Source organism: Kryptolebias marmoratus, linkage group LG13, assembly GCF_001649575.2.
Source record: "Kryptolebias marmoratus isolate JLee-2015 linkage group LG13, ASM164957v2, whole genome shotgun sequence".
Lineage (NCBI taxonomy): Eukaryota > Metazoa > Chordata > Actinopteri > Cyprinodontiformes > Rivulidae > Kryptolebias > Kryptolebias marmoratus.
The window spans coordinates 22,189,861-22,215,686 of record NC_051442.1 but is presented as its reverse complement, the minus strand read 5'-3'; the positions used below and the strand labels follow the sequence as shown (position 1 = coordinate 22,215,686).

At 38.4% G+C, this 25,826-nt stretch overlaps 2 protein-coding genes across 5 annotated transcripts in view; one reads left to right on the top strand and one right to left on the bottom strand.

Annotated features, from left to right (window-relative positions):
* Window positions 1-923: 923 nt before the first annotated feature.
* mogat2 (monoacylglycerol O-acyltransferase 2) lies at window positions 924-20,821 on the bottom strand. Its single transcript, XM_017431119.3, has 6 exons — window positions 20,442-20,821; window positions 18,848-19,026; window positions 5,327-5,531; window positions 4,040-4,214; window positions 3,559-3,758; window positions 924-1,557 (listed from the first exon to the last, which is right to left on the bottom strand). Exons 1-6 carry the CDS (start codon window positions 20,542-20,544, stop codon window positions 1,403-1,405), a joined length of 1,017 nt encoding a protein of 338 aa, XP_017286608.1. The 5' UTR covers window positions 20,545-20,821; the 3' UTR covers window positions 924-1,402.
* A 1,342-nt stretch (window positions 20,822-22,163) lies between these two features.
* The window catches only part of map6a (microtubule-associated protein 6a), a 37,752-nt gene continuing 34,089 nt past the window's right edge, over window positions 22,164-25,826 (top strand). Inside the window, exon 1 of one of the 4 annotated variants that reach the window (XM_017431114.3) lies at window positions 22,164-23,340. In XM_017431114.3, the coding sequence (XP_017286603.1) occupies window positions 22,643-23,340 (698 nt within the window). In that variant the 5' untranslated portion in view covers window positions 22,164-22,642. The remainder of the gene's footprint in view (window positions 23,341-25,826) is intronic. The other 3 variants (XM_017431116.3, XM_025009336.2, XM_017431117.3) reach the window with 3 other exon arrangements.

Genomic DNA, 25,826 nt, shown 5'->3' with positions numbered 1-25,826 from the left:
CCAGTACAAATGAAACTTAAAGAATAACTCAAACAAAACCCAAATCCTGACACGTTGAAGCTTTTAAGTGCCTAATTATCATGGTCTGTCAGGCAAAAAACAAAAAAATGTCACTGTCAGTCAACAATCACCATCATTTTATAGAAAGACTTTAACAAATATGAATTTAAGTTCATCAGATTGGACAAATGTTCTTTAACTTGTTTTATTTTGCTGTTTAAGTCATTGGTCATAATAAACTCAATAAATCATTATTATACAGCATGAACTAACATCCTTCAAGGTGGGTTAACCAGTAGCTGCTGGTTAATTGAAACAAAAAAACATGAATGCAATTTAAAATTATTTAAAATTTTGCAAAATCTTACAGTAATAAAAGTATAAATAACTTCCAACATCAACATAACTGATTTTTTTTTTTTTTTTTTAATGTGGCGATGGCTTATATAAATAATAAGCAAAATGCTTACTAGCATATTTTTCCTCTCACTCCGTTTCACTCCTGGTGGCATCCCAAACTGCACAATTTTTTCCATTTTTCTAGATTTTAATACTAGTTGATAAATTAGTTGTAGATTGTTTTTGGTCAAGAGAGTGATAAAGCCATGGCTGGTGAACATATCACACCAGTACCAACCACAAAGGAGAGTTCATGACCAAAGATTTTATTTTTTTGTTTTAAAATTTTTAACACAAACACGTTAGTCAGTGATGGCTGAAAAATTGCTCATCGTGAAGTTTGTTTATTTTTTCTTTTCAGAGTCAGCAGCAGCCACACATACTGGCTTTACAAAGACTACAAAACAATGTGATGCTAAACTCTGATGTCAAGCTGCCCATTTGTTTCATTGAAGTCACTCTTAATTCTGAAAATAAAGGCTGAACAAACTTTACATGAAAGACGACAAAAGTTTTGCTGGAACTGAGTCTGTTTCAAGGACTTTATTGATTGAATACATTTAGAGCACTGAACACACAACAGACCATTTGAATTAGGATGAAAATTATCCTTTGATTGAAACTACTCTCAACATTGCAGTGAATACGAATTTTAAATTAATTATCCAAACAAACAACAACAAAAAAACTAACAAAACAGGTTATTTGATATTTTATGTATGCTCAATGAACAAATCATGTTTTTTCAATCAATTGAAAAAATTCGAAATTAACCAGAACTATGTTTTAATTCAAATTGAAATTATGTTTTGTTTTTTTACAGTGTGGCTGAATCCTTTGCATACAAGGACTGTATTTAGCTTCACTGTATTTTTTTGATGGGCTCATTTAGTGCAAATTCAGATTTACAAAAAAAAACCCAGAAGGTGAAACCACCTGAACCAGCAGCTTCAGAGCTTGACAAATAAAAAGGCCTTCCGTTCCCATCCTTCCAAAGTCAAGCTCAGACAAAGTTCAGGTGTGTGTCCTTGTCCACGCCATAGTTGCCTTTGTGCTCATCAAACAAGTTGCTGAGTTCTTCCATGTACAACTGGTGGAGGGCATCGAGTTCCTCTGCGGTTGGCTTCTCTTTCTTCTCCACCCTGATGGGCCGGCCAACTGCAGAGAGGATACAAGGTGCAGGGCAGCATGCTAAGTGCCAGTTCTTTATCTGTTTCATAGTTTGCAATGTTGCACGATGCTGTCGGAGGTCTGTTTATCTAAAGCACGTGTCGTGCTTCTGCTGTCTAGAAACATAAGGCTGCAGTGTGTCAGTGATTGCTTTTGATAACTTCATGTCAACCTCTTCACTGGACTTCTGTTTAGCTATTTATTAAAACACTGTAGGATATACAGTATACACTAAATACAGTTAATACAAAAATAAAAACAAAAACAAAACAACTGGACTTTTGGAGTTGGGGTTTTGCTTTCCATCTGGGGAAGTTTCTCAGACTAAAAAGTGTGGAGTATCAAGCTTTTAACTCCATTCTCCACAAGCTTGGAGCTCCACATTCTCCAGTTTTTTTTAATTGAGGAAGCTCCCCAGGTGGGAACAAATGTATAGACGTCCAGTTGTTTTCTTTTTTATTCATTTATTTTATTTTTATTTTGTTTTGGGATTTACAAAGTGCTGGATGACTGAGAATCTACACCAGCACTATATACAGTGGGTTCATAAAGCATTCAGGGCACTTGAAATTTAGCTTAGGTGCTTTTTATTTCCCTTGATCGCTGAGCTGTTTCAACACTTGGATTGAAGTCCACCTGTGGTAAATTAAATTGAATGGACGGGGTTTGTAAAGGCACACACTCCTCTATAGAAGGCCTTCTTGCTGACAATCAGAGCAAAAGCAAGAGGTCAAACTACCTGCAAAGCTCAAAAGCAGAATTGTTGCATGATATGGTTCTCATAAAAGCTACAAAAATATTTCTGCTAGACTAAAGGCTCCCAAGCGCACAGTGATCACCATAATTCTTAACTGGAAAAAAGTTTGGGACAACCAGGAAATAATTGGTCACCTGGCCACACTGAGGAGTCCAGGGAAAACAACCTTAATGAGAGAGGAGACCAAGAACCCGCTGGTCACCCTGAGCTTCAGAGAGCATGAGTGAAGGTGGGATTAGGTTCTAGAAGACCAGCAGACCTGCAGGCCATCACCAATATGAGCTTTTTGATAGAGTGACTCAACTGAAGCCTCTCCTCAGTTCAAAACACTTGAAATCTTTTTTGAAGAATTCTGACTGAGAGGAAGAGGATTCTCTGATCTGTTGAAACCAAGACGGAACCACTTGGTCTCAGTTTTATCCAGTATGCCTAACACCATCCCTACAGTGAAGCATGGTGGTGGTAGAATCGTGCTGTGCGAGTGTTTTTTCAGCAGCAGAAGCTAGGAGACTTGTCAGGGTTAGGGAAAAGCTGAATAGAACAAACTGTGTATCGTATGTGTTCAATGATAACCTCAGACTGGGCTGAAGCTTCACCTTCAAATATGACAATGACCCAAAGACACAGAAGATTATACAGAAGGGTCTTAGGGTCAAATCTATGAATGTCCTAGAGTAGCCCAGCCAGAACCCTGACTCCATCATTGTCAGACATCTCAGACACCTGAAAATGGTTCCACTGGCTCCATCCAACCAGACTGAGCTTGAGAGGATTTGTAATGAAAGATGGCAGAAAATCCTTAAATTCAGGTGTGTAAAGCTTGTTACATCATACTATAAAAGGTTCAAAGCTGCAATTGATGTGAAAGGTACTTCAACTGTAATGCAAAGTAAAAGTAAATGTGATATTTCAGTTTTTTATTTTTAATCAATTTACACACTTGCAATAAAAAATCTGTTTTCACTTTTTCATTTAGGGGTACTAAGTGTAAGTATTTGGGGAACATAATAATGATTCTAGCATCAGGTTCTGCTATACCAAAATTGCATGAAGGGGGTCTGAATACTCTCTGAACCTACTGTATGAACAGTGGCTTTCATGCAAGATTTAATTGACATAAAAGAGTCGTTTCATTAAAACATGAAAGTGGTCAGAATAGAATGAATCCAAAGATGAGCTCATCAGCCCTGCTGCATGTAGTCAAAAATAAATGATCCAAACTGCTGACTCACCTATTGTATGGATAGGTCTTCTGTAAGGCATGAGACCAAAGGAGTACTGGAAAATGCCACGAGCATGGAACAGAGGCAGCGAGATACCCATGATGCTTTGCAGCCGTTCCTGTATCCACCTGAGCCAGGTTCCTCTTGGGTTTTCCACTTGATCATAAACCTCATTCTCTCCAAAGGAAAAAACTGGCACCAGGTGAGCTCTAAAACATTTTTTAACACAGACAAATTGGTTGCATTACTAGCAATCTTCATTATAAAGTTCTTTGTGCTTTACATCATAATCTCATTTTAGATAAGTCCTAGAAAAAAGAAATTGGGCTTTCCCAGGAAATTCCATACAAGTGACTTGAATGAGCCTCTGTTTCAGGAGACCATACAAAGGGCTTGAAGAAACCACAATCCTTTCAGGAAACAGTAAGACTTCAGAGAATTAGATGCAGCAGAAATCATCTGTTTTCACCACAGGGATGTCAGCACTTACCCATGCTCCATGGCCATTTTGATAAAGCCCTTCTTTTTCGCCAACAGCACGTTGAATGTACCAGGGTGGGCATCAAGGGCCTCTGGAGCTCCACCAACAGCTATCACAATAACATTGCCACCCCGTCTTTTGCGGAGTGGATAACTAGCACTTTCTTTGTCAGATGGAATCAGACCTGCAAATTTGGAACAGAAAATAAATCAAATATAACATGTTAACTCTGATTAAGTATTTTTATGTCAGCTTAAGTAGCACCTCAGGGCTCAGTCCTGGTGCCCCCCTTTTTAATATTTGTCTACTTTCCCTGCGTTTTGTTTCACTCAACCCACTTTCACAGTTCTTCTTCTTTGCCCAGTGATTTAAATGAGACCAAGAGCTGGTTTGATCCAATTTTCTTCAATCTCAACAGTAACAAAACTAAAGTTCTTCTTGTCGGTTTCAAGTCCACCCTCTAAATCTTCTCATTTTACAGTCATCATCATCAGTTCTACCATCCATCCCTCTCGTCGTATTATAAGTCTGGGTGTCACCTTAGATGGAATACTTTTTTTTGAAAAACAGATCAAAATTCTCATTTGTTCTGCTTTTTTTCATCTATGCACTATTAACCATCTTCATAAGCTTGTTGCGTTTCGCATTGATTAGTGTAATTCTCTTTGTCTACTACATAAATTAAACCATAAACTTCAACTGGTTCAGAATTCTGATGCTGTGGTTGTTACCAAAACTCCTCTGAGTGAACACGACATTCCAATACTCCAACAGCTCCACTGGCTTCCTGTCCAGTTTAACATTCAGTTTAAGATTTTCCTCCTCATTTTCAGGGCTCTCTATATTCTTGCTCCTCCATATATCTCTGAAATGCTCCAACTTTGCAGTCCATTGCAAACTCTCCAATCTTCATCTTTTCTGCCTATTTTAACTGTAGTATCTGAATGGTTTACCTATAGTATTAGCCTATTTTAGCTTTTGTATCAGTCTGTTTTTAACTGTAGTAATTTCCTATTTTAACTGTAGTATCGGTCTGTTTTAATTGTAGTATAAGCCCCTTTTTATATGTGTTATCTGCAAATTTTAACTGTAGTACCTACCTGTTTCAATTGTAGTATCTGCATGGTTTACCTATAGTATTAGCCTGATTTTAACTGTAGTATATGCCCGTTTTAACCGTAGTATTTGCTAGTTGTTTTTATTATAAAGTGTCCCTTAGTGTTTTTAAAGGCCCTATAAATAAGATGTATTATTACTATCACTATTATTATTTGATTTGAAGTGTCTTGTCCTCACCAGCACACATTATGTAGTCCCTGAAGAATGGAGCTCTGAACCACAGAGGCAGCATGAGCAGGTAGCTGGTGAGGCCTGGAAACAGCTCCCTGAAGCCCGTAGCATAGGTGCAGAAGTTGGTGAAGGCTCCTGCCACCAGCACGCCGTGAGGATGGAAGCCCAGGATGTAGTTGTGTCTGGGGTCCAAGTCAGCTGTCTTCACCAGCTGAGGGAAGAAACAAAAAATCAGTGTGCAGATTAAATCAGCAAATGTGCTTATTGCAAAGACAAACCATGGATATTAAATTTGCTCAAATGTAGTTAGTTTCAAAGTAACCTTAGCACAGTATTTTATAGCTGATCATCTGATGAATTTCAAAACAGCTGAAAATGCTGGCCCAGCTGGCTGCAGTCCAAACATGTGCCACAGTATCCCAGTTTCAACACTGTCTTTGACCCTCTGTCCTCCCTGTTAGCTGTCGTCTCTGTGGACTCTGTCCACACACATGTAGGACCAGCCTTACAGTAGCATATGCTTCTGTTATACGTCAAGCGTACATGCAAACACTAAATGCACTCAATTAACTAACTGAACTCAATTTTTTATATTTATCTGAGTTATAATAAATAACAGTTATTTAAAGCTATATTGAAAAGATAATGTACATTAACTGCTTTACATGACCTGTTTATCTTTATAAAACTTAATGGACAAACGTTTACTAGCACAGCTTTGACCTGCCTTGGATACTCTGATGTTTGTGCGTGAACTCACTGAGTTCTTGCACATCAGCCTTACTCAGGTTTATTTCAGCAAAGTATTTCAGCAAAATGTTCAAGACACCACATACATGCTAAAATTTCACTGCTAAAAAAAATACAACCAATCTGTTCCAGACAGTTCAAGAGAGATCAAAATTATTTGGTTTAAACTAAACATGTTTCTCTAGTCAACAAAGACTTTTTTGTTCAAACCTCAGATTCTGCAAAACAAAATCTTTTCAAAGTCTTTTAAAAAGATAGTCACTTTGAAGTGGGGTTCTGTGGAAAAGTTATGAGTAATTAATCTAGCCTGTTGTAGATGGTCCTTTGAATGACCTCAGTGTGGAGAAATACAATTTACTGATGAACTGAGGAGCTAATGGCTAGTCGAAAAGAAGTTAAGACGAAAGTGGATTGTTGCTGTTTTAAGACTTCAACCTCAGCAGTTTTATAGTGGTTCATGTAAATGCTGGTGTAGATTCTCAGTCATCCGGGCCATGGTAAATTCAAAAAAGGTTAAAAAACAAAAACAACTGGACCTCTATTCTGTAGTTGAAGACGTTTCGCTTCTCATCCGAGGAGCTTTCTCAATTCAGAAATAGAGAGTGTGGAGTAGAGCTTTTAAAGATGAGATGTGATGTAAACTGGATTGCTTGCAAATTGTTCTCACTATCCTAACAATAGAGGCTCGTTAGGGTCCTTGTTTGTCTGACTCACTGAGGGGCCACTCTGGTCACATGAGTGCAGGTGTTGATTGGAGTGAAACTGACTGGGGATCAGGCCTAAAGCTCCATTATATGTTTTTGAGAGCTGGAATCTGACACCTCCTCCTCTGTTTAATGTTGGTTTCTCCTTTTTGACATAGATGGCTTCCTTTACCCCCGTCTCGAACCAGCTGTCTTCTCGGTCCAAAATAAGAACATTTTGGTCCTCAAAGGAGTGTCCCTTATCCTATTTCTGAATTGAGAAAGCTCCTCAGATGAGAAGCGAAACGTCTTCAACTACAGAATAGAAGTCCAGTTGTTTTTGTTTTTTAACTTTTTTTGAATTCGTGTAAATGCTTTAAAGAGAGAGAGAAAAAAAACACAACACTTGAATTTTGCATGACATGGCTACATTAACTGTGCATTACATGGTTATTTACATAAACGTCTATGGCTATTTGCAAGCTTCCATAGCAGCAGCAGCTAGCTGTAGCATTTCTGGTCCAGCCTTGAGTCACTTCTGGCAGGACCTGAATAATATTTATGCCAGAAAAAAACACATAATGCAAAACTAACAGCGTTGCATAAAGTTGTTTTAAGATGTCAGCAATTCACTTTGGACTGGGTTCATTTGGACCATTTTGATGAGTTAATAAACAATGTTCACTTACAAAACAAATTTTGTCTTCTTAAACTAACTCCAGTCTTCAAAATGTCCTAGAGGTGCTGAGTAGTTCTACAAGTGGATTTAAACATATAAGACATGGAACCGTAACCAAAACGCACCTTTCAGAATAAAATGACTTTAATGTTTAAGGTTTGTAATCTCCTTTATTGTCTTTTTCTGTTGGCTTATTAAAAGCAAACAAATATTGATCATGGCGTCATGTGTTTTCTTACATCATAAAAGTCAAGAGGACCTGTCTTTGAGCTGGCTCCATCTAGAATCAGTGTTGACTCTGCAGGAACACCCTGAACAAACACCACACCGTGACAGCTGCTTGGAGGTGCCAAAAACACCAGCTTTAGAAGATGACAAAAAATGATAACATTTAGTGGTAAATGTTATAAAATATTATGGAACCATAACAGATCTTTCTTGATATCATTTATCAATGGCATACATGATTATCATGAAGCATATTCACTCTAAAAGTCCTGCCTCAGTCTGATAACGCTTCATTAAACTGGACCAGAATGTGTTTTTTATCCCAGCCTGATCTAAACAGAATTGTTTCATTTAGTTTGGTTTGTCCATCTCTGAAAAAGCAGTTTTAAAACTATACATGTCACTTCCTGTATTTTTGAGTTTATCCTTTGCATACAATAAAATATGTGGTATTGGGGAGTTTTGTTTTTTCATGTCAATTTTCAAATTTCAACAATGATGCAAAGTTGAGTTGAAAAGGAAGAAGGAGCATGCCTTTTCCATTATTATTTTAACAGGAATTTTGTCAACTTTGCTGAGGCAAATGGCACTGCGGTAGTCTTTTTCTGTAAATTTTGAAAAATGTATGACAGGCTACAATTTTTGCCTCCAAATTGTTATTCATACACTTCAAAGTGTCTACTGATTTACTGAAACAAATCAATACAGAACACAACTTTATCACACCACTCAATTTAAAAGGATAGTTTAGCTATATAGAGGCAGTATTTTGTGTAAAAGTTACAACCAATAATATCTTACTTGTTGTAGATAAGTCTTTGAGTTTAAGTCTGACAGGACTGACAACCTAAAGGCTAGTCTGAATGCAGCTAAATCCCTAAGTGGATTTTTCTGTCTTAAAACAATCCTAACCTTTACAGTTTTAAACTAATTCATGCAAATGACATCATTTAAATCCTACTCCACCATCAGGTTCAATAGACATTATTTCAGCTGAAATATTATGAAATTCATTCCATCAGTGCCCCGAGGCTTCACTGGAAGTGCTACAGAAAAAGCTGCTGCTCCTGTCCATGCTTGCAAATAACCATAGATTTTCTTCTAAACAGTTAAATATGAAATTGATGGTGTAAAGGTGTAAGAGAAACCATTTGCCTAAACCACTGTAACATTTTGAAGGATGGCACTGTTTTAGGACAGCAGCAGTTCACTTTGGTCTGGGCTGCGTTCAGACTAGCCATTAGCTTCTCAATCTGTCAGGAAGTCGATGCTTTAAAGACCTGAGATGCAGAAACACAACAAACCAAAAATGCAGGATAAAGACCTACCAACATAAAGAAAGAGGCACTAGGGAACTAGAAACAGTATGATGGAACAATGGGGGAGTGTGAATGGGGAGTTAGGTATGTTCAGAGAGGTGATTACTGAGTGAGTGCAGGTGGAGCTAATGAACACATGAACAGGTGTGAATATGACTGACTGAAGCCAAGGATCACTGAGGGAAGCAATGGTCAGTGATATGGGGGAGGAACAGGTAAACATGCTGAAAACAAAAAATATCTCAATGAAAACAAAGAACATCATGACTGAACAGAGTTAGACTTATCCCTGTAAAACAAACACGAAAACCCCCAAGATTATGACAGAATCTGCTCAAACCTAAACTCTGTTTCTCCAAACTGATCTTGTTCAAAGAGCCATTTTCAACTCTTATCGTCACCTTCTTAAAATAATTGCCTAAGTCATTTTTTTTCAAAAATTATTTTTTTGCCTAAATTATCTCAACAATCAACAAGTGGTTCAGTTTTTTGTGTTTCCTGAAAAATTGCAAAAAATGACTTAGGCAATTATTTTAAGAAGGTGACGTTATGTAACCTTTCTACATTACACTTCAAAATGGCCTCAACCTCTCTTCACTATGGCCCAGTCCCAATACTCGCACTTCCACCCTCATTCCACCCTTGTGTCCTTCAAATGCGCGTTCATGCTGAAGGGTTTGAGTGTGGCGGATGTAGTACACAAAAGGGGAGGGGCTAAAGAGCACTCTATCGAATAAGGACACACTACGCACTTAAACCCTTTAGGGTGACCACAAAATTGAATGACCCAAGGGTGAAACGAGGGTGCAAGTGCGAGTATTAGGACCGGACCTAAACTTGTTTTTTGCACTGCAGGACTATAAGCATGTAGTGGTGATAATTATCAAACAGCCAATCAATCAGCAACTGAAACAGAATGTTTCAAAGGCCCAGTCCCAATACTCGCACTACACCCTATGCCCCTCTATGAAGTGTGTACTCAGTCGAAGTGCACAGAACGGTTCGTGTTTGCAGGTTACAAGCATGCAGACATTGGAGAATTGGGACAGTATGGGTTACATCATAATCTTATGCCTCTGCGTCATAACTGCGACATCCAACAGGGCGAGGCCTGTTTTGGTATTTTAAGAAGATGCCAGTACAATTTGAAAAGTACAGTATAGGTATTTTTGCTTTCCAAGTCATTGCAGGAGATATTTGGCTGTTCAAATGTGTTTTGTTCTGACTTGTTGAATACGGAGCAAAGTTTGATAGTATTCACACATGTACAGCAGAGTGAAACAAGAATTATTTCAATACTTTACATTTAAATCTGCTTTTTTCGTGACAGACGCAGCTTGCTCTGTCACCACTGCCATATTTTTTCCATTTAATTCAAAACCCTTTCATTGTCAATAAAGATAATAAAAAAAATTCAAAACATCACATGCAGCGATCAATTGTGGGTAAATACTTCTCCGAAGTCCACCTTGATGCAGGCTTAGCCGCAGGTCGGATGTAGTACACAAAGGGGGCGGGGCTAAAGAGCACTCCAGAGAATTGGGGCACACTACGTACTCAAACCCTTCAGGATGTACGCGCATTTGAAGGATATGAGGGTGGAATGAGGGTGCAACGAGGGTGCAAGTTTGAGTATTGGGACCGGGCCAAAGTATTCCTACTTCTTTATTCGTCACTTCACTTCCTGCTTCTTTCTGAGGACCTAATTGGTTGTGGGTGGCCTGTGATTATTTTTACTGCTTTGACCATCAGAACCCAGTTTCTCTGTGATCAGTACATGAATACACCTTTACCAGAGGACATTTTGTATCTGTTTTCACACATTCAATGCAGTACTGAAATGCTGATGCTCAGATGGATGGCAAATAAACTCAGATAACTGTAGCAAAACTGATTTCTGGTCTTTGAATGCTGTAAATGACTGCAGATGCAAATGGAATAAAAATATGTCTGTGTAGCAATCCAAAAGTTAATAAGAATGTGTGACTTTAATCGCAGCACCTGGACTCAGCGCTCCTTCCAGTATGCTCAGAAGGACTGGAGGGTGGTACAAAAAGCTGGAGGTTTTTTTTTCTCCTGTCAGTGACAAGGAAGGCGGAGAGAGTGGTGAGCCCGCAATGTGCAGACTCATCTTGGTAGAAGGAAAAAAATTTAAGTTTATTTTTAAATAAAAGAATCAAAGCAAAATGCTGGCGGGGCAGCAAGACAAAAACAATAACAAAAACAAAAATCCAGGATGTAGAAAACAACAACGGGACAAGGCAAGATACAGGAGAAACCAAACAGTGTGAGCAAGCAACAATGGACCAGCAAGTAAGTTGAGGAAATGACCAGGTTTTAAAGCAGAGGGTAATTAGGTGAAGTGGGCACAGGTGAGTGATTACAATTACAAGCAGGTGGAGATGGGCGTGGCAGGTAAACAAGTAATGACAGAAGACATGACATGAATAATAGACATGAAACAAAGACACAAGGAACAAAGACTGAACAAAACCCAGACTAAACATAAAGGCAATTAAATAACAAAATAAAAGAAACAATAAACCCAAAGGAAAAGTCAAAGAACAACCCAAACAAAACCCAAATCCTGACAGTCAGTGCTTAGAGTCATTGTTTGTTTTTTTCTCTTCCTGCTGTGTGAGAGAGCACATTGATGCAGAACCAAATATGTTTTGGTTCTCTTTGCTCGTCACATGTAGGATGTGAAATAATGAAAAAAAATGTTTTAAAAAAAATTTTGAGCTGTATAAACATGTCTTCATCTTCACGGACCTACAGAAATCTCTGGTGTTGTTTGTGTTTAGTTTGTACTGTAGTTACCTGCAGCTGATGACCCCAGGTCAAAGTTAATCATTGACCTAAGATCCTCTGATGGGGCCCGCCACATAAACCTCTGTACTGTTATTATCCAAAAAAATGTTTACCAAATGGTTCATTCCTGCAGTTTAAAAGATTTGTCAAAATATTTGACTTAGTTATTTTTTACATTTTCAGTAGGCTGGGTTTTTTTGGTTAAAAATGTGGAGCACAGTTTTTGTTTTTAACTTGTAAATCCTGCTCTGTACAAATTAATTTGGGGTCTAACTAAGCTGGACTCATTAACAAATAAAACTAAATACAATGACAAGAACCTCTACTTAAAAAAAAATGTTGGAAGCTTAAAATAATGCATTGGCAGGTTTTAAGATGATTTTCAGAAAATTTGAAATGATCTCACTCCATGTTTTTACCATCCAGGAAATATAAACAGAAGTTATAAATGGATAAAAGCAGTACAGGGGTTGATCAGGCTGTTTGTGTTGTATTCTTTGATTGTTTAATTGGCTTATTAACAATGGTATTATACTTAAACCAGTGATAGTTCGGGTCACAAGTTTTTGCCAGTGTTATTTTGTGGATCATAAGTTAAAGAGTTTGGAAACATGTGCTTTAGCTTATGTAGCATAGTCTCCAGCAACTCCAGGCTGCCATGGATTTATTGGTCATGTTGAAAAGTTCTGGCACAATTTTAAAGCCAAGCAACTTTGAAACATTGCTTATACCTCACATCTACACCATGATAATGAAAGTAATGTAGCAGTGACCCAAAAATAGCATGACATAATCTCATCCATTGTCTCTTTACACATAACAGGTGTTGTCATTGCTTGGTATTCTTATCTAGCGTGTTGAAGCTGCATATCAGAGGCATATTCTTTTGTGTTCTTGGCAGATACACCATGTAAATACAACGATCATGATGCCATGTGGTTGCTACATACAGTAAATGTAGTTTTAAGAGTACCAACAAAGTCCATGCTGCTTTTTTTTTTAAACCAGTTGCATTTTGTGTCCATTTTCTACTTGTCATTCATTCCCTAAACATAAACCTGAAAAAAAATGATGTGGAAGTTTGGCTTGGATGGAGCAAATATCCTGAAGCAGATTTGGATGGCTGTGGTTCAGTGGTTTGAGCAGTCGTCCTCCAGTGAGAGAGTTGGAGGTTCAATTCCACCAGTATGCCACATGTCAAAATGTCTCTGAACTCATAATTGCCTCAGATGTGCCTCATTGATGTATGAATGTGATCTAAAGCACTGATTAGACTTTGTAGAATGATTTATTCAGTTTAACTTTGTAAAGACATAGTAGAGTTCTGTATAAATGTGTATGTAGATGGGTACATGAGGGCACAGATTGTGTTGTGAAGCGCTTTGAGTGGCCTGGCCTGGCTTGAAAGGTGCTATAGAAGTATATTCTCTATACCATTTTAAAAAGAACAAGACAAGTTGCCAAGCTCTCAATCCATTTCCATGGGGAAACCTTTTTTGGGTGGTGGGGTAAGATAAATAATTCAAAAAGTATAAAAGTTCCAAATAACACAACATTCCTGATTGAGCCAAATGTTTTGACACATGAATGGTTAAAATAACTCAAAGTGTGAAGAGTTGGAAACAAAACAAAATCAAAAGTATAAATGCTGACTCAGTATTCACACAACAAGACAGTCACACCACAACACTGTAGCACACACCATGCTTACAGAGGTACACTGTAACATTCCCACGCTTCAGTGTAAAAACATGCAGGTTTAGGCTGCCTTCAGGCCCAGGCCTCCAGTGAAGAAGATCTGTGAGCTCAAAGGGATTTGACTGGGTGAAAAGACATTAATAAATAAATAAACACACGCGTTACATGTATGCCACTTATTACAATATTCATTTCAGTTTTGACTCATGTAAAAATTATAAAAATATGCCAACATACTTGCCTAATCACAATACAGTATGACAGTAAGCATTTCGATGAATTTTTGGAAAATTATGAAACAGTGTGTAATTAAATTATAGCCAAACCAAATTAAATTGACTCATTTTATAAGGTATGTTCATTTAAATGACGTCTTCAATTATTTAGTATGATGGAATCTACATAAATGGGCAAAACCCACTAGAATTTTAGCTTTTTTTTTTGCTTTTTTTAACACTAATTTTCCCAGAAAAGAGCCTCATGGCTGCAGTCAACATGTTTCATCATCCAAATGTTCCTTTGGCTATGTATGAATTTGCGTCACTGTCTTGTCTTCATTCACTTCTGGCCTCTTGACGTAAGTGCAAATCAGCTGGAGAGCTTTTCTCAGCCAGTCCAATTGTGGGATAATTAGAAATGGTGGGAACTGACTCACCAATGCAACGAATTACGCTCGCTGCCTCCATTTTCCCTGCATGGACTCTTTGTTGAAGGTAATGTGGCATTCAGTCAGATGATGCGAGACACGATTCACTTTGAACTGAACGATTAAAAACTGGAGATGATTAGAATGGTTATTCCCTCTTAAATTAATTTCAATTTCAATTTTTTTTTTGGAAAAACACAGTCTCATTGATTAATACAGTGACAAACTAACTAAACTAACTATGAAGATACTTTTCTGACCTTTTTAGATTATCATGAAGCCAGATAAAATTTTGAATTCTTCTGAATTCATTGTCTTTATGTTTTTTAAACGTATTGATTATCAGTTTTTACTACCCTTTATTGTGTTTATTGTACACTATTACTTTTGTACCAGTCTTCTCCTGTCTTTTACAGTTCCATGGTTCCTATCTTGTACTTTATTATCTTCATAATATATTTTTTGATTTATTGCTCTCAGACTTTCTCTTTTTCCTTTTAGAAGTATATTTTGCTTTGAAATAAAAGTAATGATAATAGAAAACAATCATTGCCATTTCTGGTAAAAAAAAAAAAAAAAAAAAAGTTCACATTTTTTTGAGGCATTTTCTTTGTTTTGTTAAAAGAGGATTAAACCCAGGCGCAGGCAAACAGGAAGAAGACCAAACTTAGAACTTGTAATAACTGAACCAAAACTCAAATGATAACCAGAAATGACAAGAGGCACAAACGGGAGCAGATGATCCACAAATAAACTGAAGAAAGAAGAAAAACAGAAGCCTACATATATATAATGATAAAGGTGATTTGAATGGAAACGTAGATGACAGATGGGAGATGCTGAATCAGACTGCTGAGGACATCTAATGGTCAGAACAACACAAGAACGCTAAGCAGGCCTGGAGAACAAGAACGTCTTTAAAGACAGAGGAATTTAAGAACAAACAAGCAGGAAACTTAAAATTAATTTATAAACACAATAATTCTGAGACCATGACAATATGTCCCCATTGTTCTGGTCTGGCCAAAATAAAGTTAACAGGGCACAACAATTCATTAAGTTAAGTTTATATATTAAACTAGTAAATAATAATAATAATAATAATTACTTGTTTCATTGCATTATTATTTGTACTATTATTCATTTTGCTGCTATTGGTTTTATTATTATAGTTACAAATTTGAAATCTACAAACTTACCTGTGTTCACACTTTATACTACCATGTGTATTATCACAATAAAAACAGTTCAAGAAAAGGTTTTTAGTTTCAGGGTTTGAAAATTAAATAAGGGCTATCGGTTTTGCCCCACTTATTACAACCTGGTTGTTATTCGTCTGTTTCTGTCACAGTTTTTGACTCGCCAAGTCATTACAGCTTTAGAATGACTCATACAAAAAAAATTTATCAACTTGTGGTCAGGAATAGTGTGCCCTGACTTTCAGTAGTGGTACAAAATTTGCAAAAACCTGACAAATTTCCATACAGACAACAATGGGATTTTGGTAAAACAAGTGATTAAACCCAGCCCTCTTTGGTGTTCTATAGATCAGACAGACTTCATTATTCAAAGTTTAAATGGGTCACAGACGTTGGATTTTCCAAGATTTCAATAAAACTCTTCTTATTCCCCCACATTTACACTTCTTAGTTCTTACACAGATTATAAATTAAAACCAAGGTATTTTTGGCTTCTTTCACTCAGTGTGTCTCAGAGTGCACACATTCAAACTCTCATTGACTTCCATTGAATCTGGGCTCAGATTTTTCACTTCAAAACTAGAAGTTAAAGGGTTTTTTTTGTTGTTTTTTTTTTTACCTTGTCTTATCTCCTAAAACATGGTAGATATAAAAATGTACATGTGTGATGATCACACACTACTGAAGGAACTTCTAGTTTTTGCCCAGTGAGTGTTTGAGCCTTAATTTCTGCTCTGTTTCTAACTGCCTGTCCTATTAAGAGTGCTGTGACAGCAAGGGACACAGATGTGTGGTTACCATGGTGTCCCCAATGAGCCACTGGCAGCAACTTTTACATTTGGTCTGATTTTGGTTGTCTTTACACTTCTTCTTATACAGTGTGCGCATTTTATCAGCTTAGCTTTTTACAGAAGTCCCAAATTATTATTGAACTTTAGAAAAGAAAGATGATGTTCGTTAGGATTTTAGGCTGTGGCTGCATCACCACCCTTCAAAATGTCTGTGGGAATTTTCTAGTTGCATTTCATTTTAAATAATTGGTTCAGACAGGTTAATAACTAAACAAGCTTTACTGGGTTAATATGGACAAGAGTGAAGGTTAAATAATGCAAACAGAAATATGACAAAACTTTTTTTTTAAATTTTTAATAATAATAATAATTTATAGATAAGCTACATTTTCTACATTTTATTTCTTTCTGTTTAAAACAAATGATTTTTGTATTTTTTTATCATTAGTAGTAACCATCAATTAAATAATATCACCTTATTTTCGTGACCCTACTGTTATTGTTGTTGGTCTCTGTTTTTTTATTAGCAGGAAACATTTCCAAGTAATGTGGTGCATTTTAATAACAAGAACTCTGAATTAGGAAATGAGTCAAGAACTTGTATCTCAATACTAACATAACATTTATGTTAAAGTGTACAAAAAGGCTGATCCTGAGCAAAATCTCTGTTTTTTAATCTAAAAGATATAAAAACACTACTCGTGCATCACCACAAGAGGGACACAATACACTGCTAAACCAGTCTTACACTGTAGTCAGATCTGTAGGTAAAGTTTATTCTGCTGATTCAAGTGTCACAAATAAAGTATCTGGCCTAAATCATTAGATTTACAAATTATATTACTGGTCTGCAGGGTCATTTGTTGAAGTCTGAAAAAAAAAGATCTTTATTGATAATTTTTGATCAAAGACACCCTTTTGTATGAAGTCTGGACCATTACCTTCATTTAAAGGGTCCAGGGTTTTGGACTTAAAACGTATTATTCTAATACGATAGACAAAGACTAATTCAAGTCGGTGGTGAGGAGACAGGCCTCTAAGTGACAGGCTTCTAATTGTCAACTTCCAGCATCTGCCCTGCTTCCTCTGGTAGAACACCCTAATGATGTGGCTCTGAGTCACGCCTGTAAAAGGCAGCTCTCCTCTGAATGATCACGACTCCTATTGGTGGCCAGGAATTACTTAGTGACGCAGATGTAGCCCCCAAGGATCTCTTGGAGGAAGGAAGAAATAAGAGGTGCTGAGGGTTCTATAATGACAAGGCGGTGATCGTGATTGACTGCAGCTAGTAGTGTCTCTTTGGCAACATAAAAAAAGTTTGTCTGACAGCTCCTATTGGATTCACCAATACTCATCTGTCCCTCTCAGATAAAAGGAAATTGGTTTGATTATTCAGGAACAACCCAGGAACCATCAAGGCTCAAGCCTGCCTTGAACTGGAAACTGCTAGAACAGCAGTGTCCCTGTCCACAGTGAAGCCAGTTTTACATCAACACAGACTAAGAGGGTGACAACCAAGAAAGAAGCTCTTGCTCCAAAAGCCACAGCTTCAAGCTCGACTGAAATCTGCAGCTGCTCACATGGAGAAGCCAAATGTCTTCTGGAGAAAGGTTTTATGGTAAGACAAGACAAAGACTAAGTTATTTGGGCGCAATGAATAGAAGTATGTTTGAAGGAATCGAGCAGAAGCTTTCATACATAAAACACTGTACAAACAGTGGGGGGTGGTAGCATCATGCTGTGGATGGAACAATAAAGAAGGAGGACTACCTCCAAATTTATCAACTCCACCTCGAATCAACAGCTAGATGGTTCAAACTTGGACACAATTGGGTGTTCTAACAGGACAGTGATCCCAAACATGTCAGAAATGGTTACAGATTGAATCAAGAAGGCTGACATTGAGCTTCTGGAAGAGTGTTCCCACAGCTCCGACCTCAACCAGATTGAAAATTAGTGGACTATGTTTAAAAGCTAGATACGTGTCAGGAAACCAACCAACTTGAATTAACTCTGCCAGGTTGGTCAAACATCTGCCAGAAATAAGCCAGAAGCTTGATGATGGCTACATAAAGCCTGTAGTCCAGGTGCAACATGCTAGGCAAACACTGGTGGGGTATATGCATATATTGTGTGGATTAGAGAAAAAACACAATAATGTCAAACTTTTGCCTCCAGTTCTTGTTTTTAAAACAAGTTGAGGTTTGATGTTGTATAACCATTTCATCCTGGAAGGAAAACAGTTTGAATAAAACATTAAAAGCCCCCAAATTAATACGAAATTCAGGGCCATGAGGATATATGCACATTTCTGACTGTAACTAGGTGGACAACTGACCCTATTGAGGTGTTAAAATGTGTTGAGACTGAAGAAAATGGTTGTATGTGTATATATACAGTATATATATATATATCACTCAGTTTAACAGGCTGTACTACTTAGGATTTGTTACCCAGAAATTTCTTTCTTAAAAAATCATTCCTATACATTAACTTTCTTTCTTTTTTTCAGGCTTTAGGTACATTTCAAGAATTTTATTAAAACAGTATTTTTGGGGGGGGGTTCGCTCTAAGACTAAGTATAAGGGATTAGAACTGAACAGACAGAGTGAGCTGTTCTGATGTCCCATAATCTGTAATCCCAACCATACTTCAGGTTTGCTTGTAAAAATCATGTGCATCCATTATGCATACAGAACGGCTGTTTTAAAGCTCTTTCTCACCTTGATGGGGAAGTATTGTCGCATGTACTGCCAAAGTTTGAGGTCACACAAGAAGGGCACCCTGCGGCCTCCGTGTGCAGGTGTATCAAAGTCATAGTACCACCAGGTGGCGTACAGCACGCTGATCAGCCAGAACCGAGTGAAGAGCAGGTAAAAGAACAAGAGGATGCAGGTGGGCGCTGTGGGGAAAATAACAACAACAAGCTGTAAACAAGTCTTACACACTATGACTCATTCTAATCAGGTTTAACAAAAGTAAAAAAAAACATTCAGTCTTACAATAAAGAAGACCATTAGTTTGGTCGGAAATGATTTCAGGTTTAGGCTTCTGTATTAAAGTCATTTATTTCTGATGGAAACGTACAATTTATTTAATACTACAATATACTTTGTTTGCACCATGAAATAAAAAAATTAAAAACTGGGAATATATACTGAAGTAATTGCAGACAACAAAATTTCATTAAAAGATTGCATTTAAAATATGATCTTTTTAAACAGAAACTAGGGTTTCAAGTGGTGAAAATGAACCAAAAGAAAAACTCCTGAAAAAGTTGTTTTCTGATTTGCAGCATTTTCATGACCTGAAGTAATAGAGATGCACAACTTTCTCCATCAAAAAGTTAGTTTGTTTTCCTCACATTGTGTGAATCATTAAAAATGCTGTTATCTAAAAATGTAACTGTTCCAAAAGTTGCACAATATCCACTTAAATCAGTGTTTTAAAAGTTCCCATCTGTATCAAAAAGAAGCATCTAAAATCACAAATCTTAATTTCAAAACAATTAAAGGTTATCCTAAGAAATAAGCTCAATAAGAAAATTTTATAATGTCGGTGTAAGTTGTTAAAGAAAACCCAAAAGCCTTTAAAGATAATTCTTTAAACAACCTCAGTTTGGAGAAACAGAGTTTAGGTCTGACACGACTGATGAGCTAACAGCTAGGCTCAGACCAAAGTGGACTGCTGCCATCTTAAAACAGCTCGAATCGACTACATTTCATTACAGTTCATGCAAGCAAAGACCCATCTGCAACATGTAAGATATTAACTGTTCATACCTTTTCCACAGAATGTCATTTCAACATGGCCAAAATATGTATTTAATTTATTTATTGTTGCAAAGATCAGTAACCTTCATTCAGGCCTTCTCATCAGGACACACCCTCCCATCAACATGAAGCAGTTGTTTAACTAAGAGTTCAAGAGTTTTTTTAACATTTGTTGGGGGAAAGGGCATGCTGCTAAAGGTTCCGGACAAATAAATGACATTTTGTGTTAGCAGTATGAACACAAACTGAACAAACCTAGTGGGAAGAACAGTTCCAGATGATTTTTGACTGGGCTACAGGCTAATGCAATGTAAAGGATAATAATAACTGATATGTTGCACCAGTCTTTCAGAGGTAAACTAAAATAAATGTGTTTCAGTGCTGACTGATGACATCCAGTAGTTACTATACTGCTTTATAAGCTGTCACATCAGGATTCTTTCAGTCATACCTACTTCAAGCATGCTTTCTTACTGATTCATATTTCAACAACAGCTGTCTTTGAATGTTTCAGTTTGACTCACATATGACCACCAACACTCACCCAAGGCAAGGAAGGAGAAGACCCACAGCACCAGTGCAGCAGTCTGCAGCCTCCTGTCAAGGGGCACATCCAGAGGCGCAAAATCGATTTTCATTTTTTCCATAAGGCAAGAGAGAACAAACTGACGTGCTGCCGCCGAGGCCAAGAAGAACAGCCAGGGAAGTGGGTCCAAAGTCTGCCCTTCTCAGCTCTACACCATCACCTCCTACTGACAGCCTTATCTTAACTCCATACACTGGCTGATTTCACTCTATTATCTATCACATCAGACTTTTGACCTGGTATGGAAGCAGCTGCTTGAACGCAAAGCTTTTTAACAACACTACCAAGAAATCAGTTGGTGGGACAAGAGGCTGACGAAAAAGTATTTTCATTCTGATTTTACCTCCCTGCACCGGTGTGGAAGTTAGTCGGTGTTCAGCAGGATTCTACAATACGTTGCTCTTCGTGTGTGTGCTGAGCAATCATGCAACAGTGTTTCAGTGTGACATGCAGAGTAATAAAGGTAGTAGGGATGGGTCTAACACACGTCTTATCTTATAATCACACTATCAATGTTGCACAGAGTGCTTTGAAAGTATTCCAGTATTTTTTTGATGATAAAGCGCTGATACTTTTGAACAGCCCCATAGCCAACCCAATATATATTCAAGGTGTTGGTGGAGGGAAAAAAGAGGAGACAGATAAAGAGCCATTAAATCCATATGTTGCTTTTATACTCATCACAGTAAAACTCAGAAGAGAATGGTATCTTTGCCATTTCTGGCTGCCAAATACTGAGTTCATGTTACTCAGTGTTTCAGCTGAGGTCATCAGTTTGAGAAGCAATATTAGCATTTCTTTAACTTTAATTTAGAAAAGGGAGCGTGTTAAATTGCCAGTCAGGGGATTGCAGCATTATTTTTTACTCTTTGGTTAATAATAGGTGAAGTTTTCCATTTTTATTTGTGTTAATAAGCACTTCTCAAGCTGCTCTTATCTAAGCTTTCTGAACGCACATCTGCTGCTAAGAACATCTGAATAGAGGTTTTCACAGGCATTTTGTTTCTGCATTTCACAACTTTTTTATTGCCATAGATGAATTTATTTGCTGACCACAATTTTAGAACGACACTTAGGATTTTCCTTTGGTCGTGTCACATTTCTTTGGGCTTGTTTAAAACAAGCAGATTACTGAAGGTAAAAGAAGTCAGTTTCAAATTCAGCACAGCTGATCATTTTTGAATGACTGCTTCACGTTAACAAATTCAAAAGCAAGGAATTTATGTTACATGAAATTTTTTTCATCCTGGCTATATTTTTAAAGCAGTTGTAGAACATCATAGTTTTGCATTTTTGTGTTGAGACTTTAAAAGTCACTCCACTGGAACATGTCAGGTGTGTTTGTAGAGCACACACTTCCTCAAAGAAAAGCCTCAGCTGGCAGAACCAGTGAAGTTTTCACAGGAACACTGATAAATCAGTGATGGCATAAGTCTGAGAATAAACTAATCTTATTTCCAAAGTTTAAGCACAACTCTCAGACTCAGATCTTTTCTAAAACTCTGGAAAGCCTTTAATTTATTTTTTTATATCCCAGGAGATGTAGGACGGCCCATTATGTCTTTGGAAACGACCCCTCTGAGGTTACTGAAGTATGTAAACATAATAAGGGTTACCTTTACGTCGCGTGCGTCACATTTCCTCTTCTCATATTTCAAAATAAAAGCACAGAAATTAAGTGTTTGTGTTCCAGGCTTAAATGGAAACTTGTCGGGCTTATTTTTAATGCATTACTATCTTCCTTTTTTCACTTATCTTATCTGAACTCACGCCATCAGACTCCATAAAAACGGCAGCGGTGTGTTTTGTGACACTGAACTCGAACCGGAAGTTACACTGTCCGGCTTGACGCTTGTGTTCCTCGGCTGTCCTCGGTGTGTGCAGGATGCTGAGCAGGCGGGCGGGGCCCTTGTTCCGTGATGTAGCAGGAGGACAAACGGAGCGGATACAGAAGGAGCCAGAGCAAACGCCTAATTTGAAGTAAACTTGTTTAAATCCGTACAGTTCGTCGAGCACAATGGATTCATTAGGCTGCCAGATTTAAAGTCAAAGCATCGGAGCCTGATTCGTTCGGACATTTTGGTCGTGTCCTACAGAGGATTGTGGAGCAGGGCTCGGCGAACTTGGTGTTTTAGAGGAGCTCCAGTCGGCCCCGGATCATGGCGTGGCCCTGTATCAGCAGGGCGTGCTGCATGGCCCGCTTCTGGACCCAGCTGGACAAGGCGGACATCGCCGTGCCTTTGGTCTTCACAAAGTACACGGACGCCTCCGAGATGCAGCACATCCAGCTGCAGCCGCCGCAGGCCCGGGTCGCCATAGAAACGCAGCCCTCTCGCGCAGAAACCACCTCCGCCAAGGCGTCGCGCGGGCCGCGCAGGTGCGTCTCCGAGGAGCGCGTGTGCAGCTCGGTGATGCGCGAGGACTTTAAGCACTGGAGAGTGCGGCCCGAGCCCAGCTGTAAGCCCAAGAACAAGTACCACGAGCCGGAAACGCCGTTTAACAGCGAGACCCAGTACCAGAAGGACTTCAAACCCTGGCCTATCCCTAAAAGGTACGACCACCCCTGGATACCCAAACCCCCACCGGTCTCCTCTGCGGACCAGCGGCCGCCCGACAGGTCCACGCACGCGAAGCAGCACGCGGCGGACGCGGAATGCGGCGTGGAGAAGGGCGCCATCGCAGACAAGGTGCAGGAGAAAGACCTGCAGGGACAGGAGAGGAAGAAGCGCTCCGGGAGGCAGGAGGGGGAGAAGAAGATGGTCCTGAAGGTGGAGGGGGAGGGCAGGGGGAGGGCTGCGGCGGATGCCCTCAACAAACAGATCAAGGAGGAGATCACCGCGTGCAGCTCATCATACAAGTCAGTTTCTTTCACACTGTCCTCTTCTCGGTGTGTGTGTGTGTGTGTGTGTGTGTGTGTGTGTGTGTGTGTGTGTGTGTGTGTGTGTGTGACCAAACTGACCTCAGGGGCCCATAAAGAGCTCAAACGGTCCAAACTGGACCTGTAGATCAGACTGGTGTTCCTTTGCAAAACTGTTAGAAACATCGTTATATTCAAAGACCTAGCTTTCTTGAAGAAATGCATATCACCCGCCGCCTTTCAGAGTTTTATACTAAGATCATTTACTATTGAGAAATGAGGGAGTTGAAACCTGCTCAAGGTGTCATGGTCAGAGTATGTGTTGTGAATGACTCTCAGCTACTACCACATTCAATTTTAGCTCAATGTTGGTATAAATGGCTGATTTAGAACCATTTTTGTGCTAGGAAATGCCAATTACCTGTAGCACCATTTTGAATTGGCTTGACTCCAAAAGTTAATCGGTTGCAGGTTTCATTAAGTGGTTCATGAGATATTTTTGCTAACAGACAAACTGGGTTGACTCCTACAGTTAATGCTAAAGTTTCAAGCAAAGATTTTGCATAATGAGTTGCACTTGGAATGTGTATTATGAATGGCTTTCAGCTACAACCACACCACATTTTAGCTCAATATCTGTAAAACTGACTGAATTATGCCTGTCTTTGTGTTTTCTAAAGTCAAATGCTTGTGGCGGCCATCCTGAACTGACTGGCCCCTAAAGTTAATGGGTCACAGATGTACATTCAATGATAATTTCCTGGGAGTTTCATTAAAATCCATCTCGTGGTTCATGAAATATTTTGCTAACAGAGAGACAGAGTTGACTCCAAATAGGTAATGTCAAAATTCTAAACAAAAATCTTACACAATTTCTTAGAGCTCAAAATATGTGTTGGGGATCAGTCTCGGCTACTAGCACACCCACGTTTACATCAATTTTCTTTAAAAAACACTGAATGATAGCCATTTTGAATTTTTAAAAATTTGTTGCCATAGCAGCCATCTTGAATCAGTGTGACTCCAGAAAATAATCAGGTGTAGATTACTTTCTGCAAGTTTCATTAGAATCCGCTCTGTGGTTCATCAGATATTTTGGTAAAATACAGACACAAAAGCACAGACACATAGATACAGACAAAAACATTATTTCCTGACTTTCATCTTTTAGTGGCGGGCGTTATTAAAAGCAGTTGTACTTTGTAAATGTTGCTCAAATAAAATACAATAAAGTCTAGTCAGTAGATGACAGGAGTCTAATTAATCCCTTAATAAAATAAATATATTCTCACATTTGAAGCTGCTGACTTGAACAACACAAAACATGTTTCAGTCTACAGCTTGTTTTTTCTCCCACAATGCTGGACTGATTTGGAGTGTTTCATACATAAACTAGCCTTCTGTGACAGGGTTTCTCCCGGTGTACTGTAAACCTGGCGGCCCTATGTCAATTTTTATACGTTTTTTTTCCACCCGCATCAACTTGACGCATTGATCACTGCGCGAGGGTGCGCACGCCAACAGTGATGCAGTCGCGCTGTCCCCGTGCACCTCCCAATTTTTTTTAATTCGTGTGGACCGTGCGCACTGCACTCCATTCAAAATGGACAGTTTCGGTGCTCTAACAGAGCTGGTTCACCTGTATCAGCATTTATATGATCCCTCTATGAGAGATCGCAAAGATTATCAAATGGTTCAAAACTCACGGAAGGAGATCACTGCTGCAGCCGATAAAAAGGTGTGTTTATAGACCACAGAGGTTAGTTGAGCTGAAATTCAGCGGGTGGCTTTACAAGACTGAATATTGTAAGCATGTTTTGTATTGAAAATATTAATATGATGTAGTGCTGGGCGATATGGAAAAAAATCCTATATCACGATATGGATAATTTTATATCACGATAACGATATATATCACGATATACCCCAATTACGTACGTTGTCAGTTGTTCGCTGAAAAATATGAAAAAATAATCTAATTTCTTACTTTTTTCAAGCTTTATTTCTAAGTGACATTTAACTGAACTTTCACAAATGAGATCTGCTGCATTTTAGTGCAGCAATATATATGTATCTGTTAGACGTAACAGTATCAAATGACAACAGACTCCATTATCTTCGGCCGGCTATAGTTTCACTTTTCGCAACTTTCCCCGGCTCTTTTACAACTTGTTTGACCTTGCACTTTTTGGATTGTTAAATATTCTTTTTCGTGGTTCTTCTGTAAGTGATAGAAGAGGTTTGTTGTGTTGGCATCAGATGAGAAAACAGTCTCATAGCAGAGTTAGCATTAGCATTAGCAGAGTTAGCATATTACCTTTTTCTGCTCCGTGTCGGACTTCTTGAACCAAATCACAGACGTCCCCCCTCGTTTCGGTAAAAGTCTTTCTTCTTGGGCTGCCTGCTAGCTGTCTCTACTTGATGCAGCCCCGGGTTTGATACTTCATGCGTCTCCATCTTTCAGCACTTATGACCTAAATGCCGAC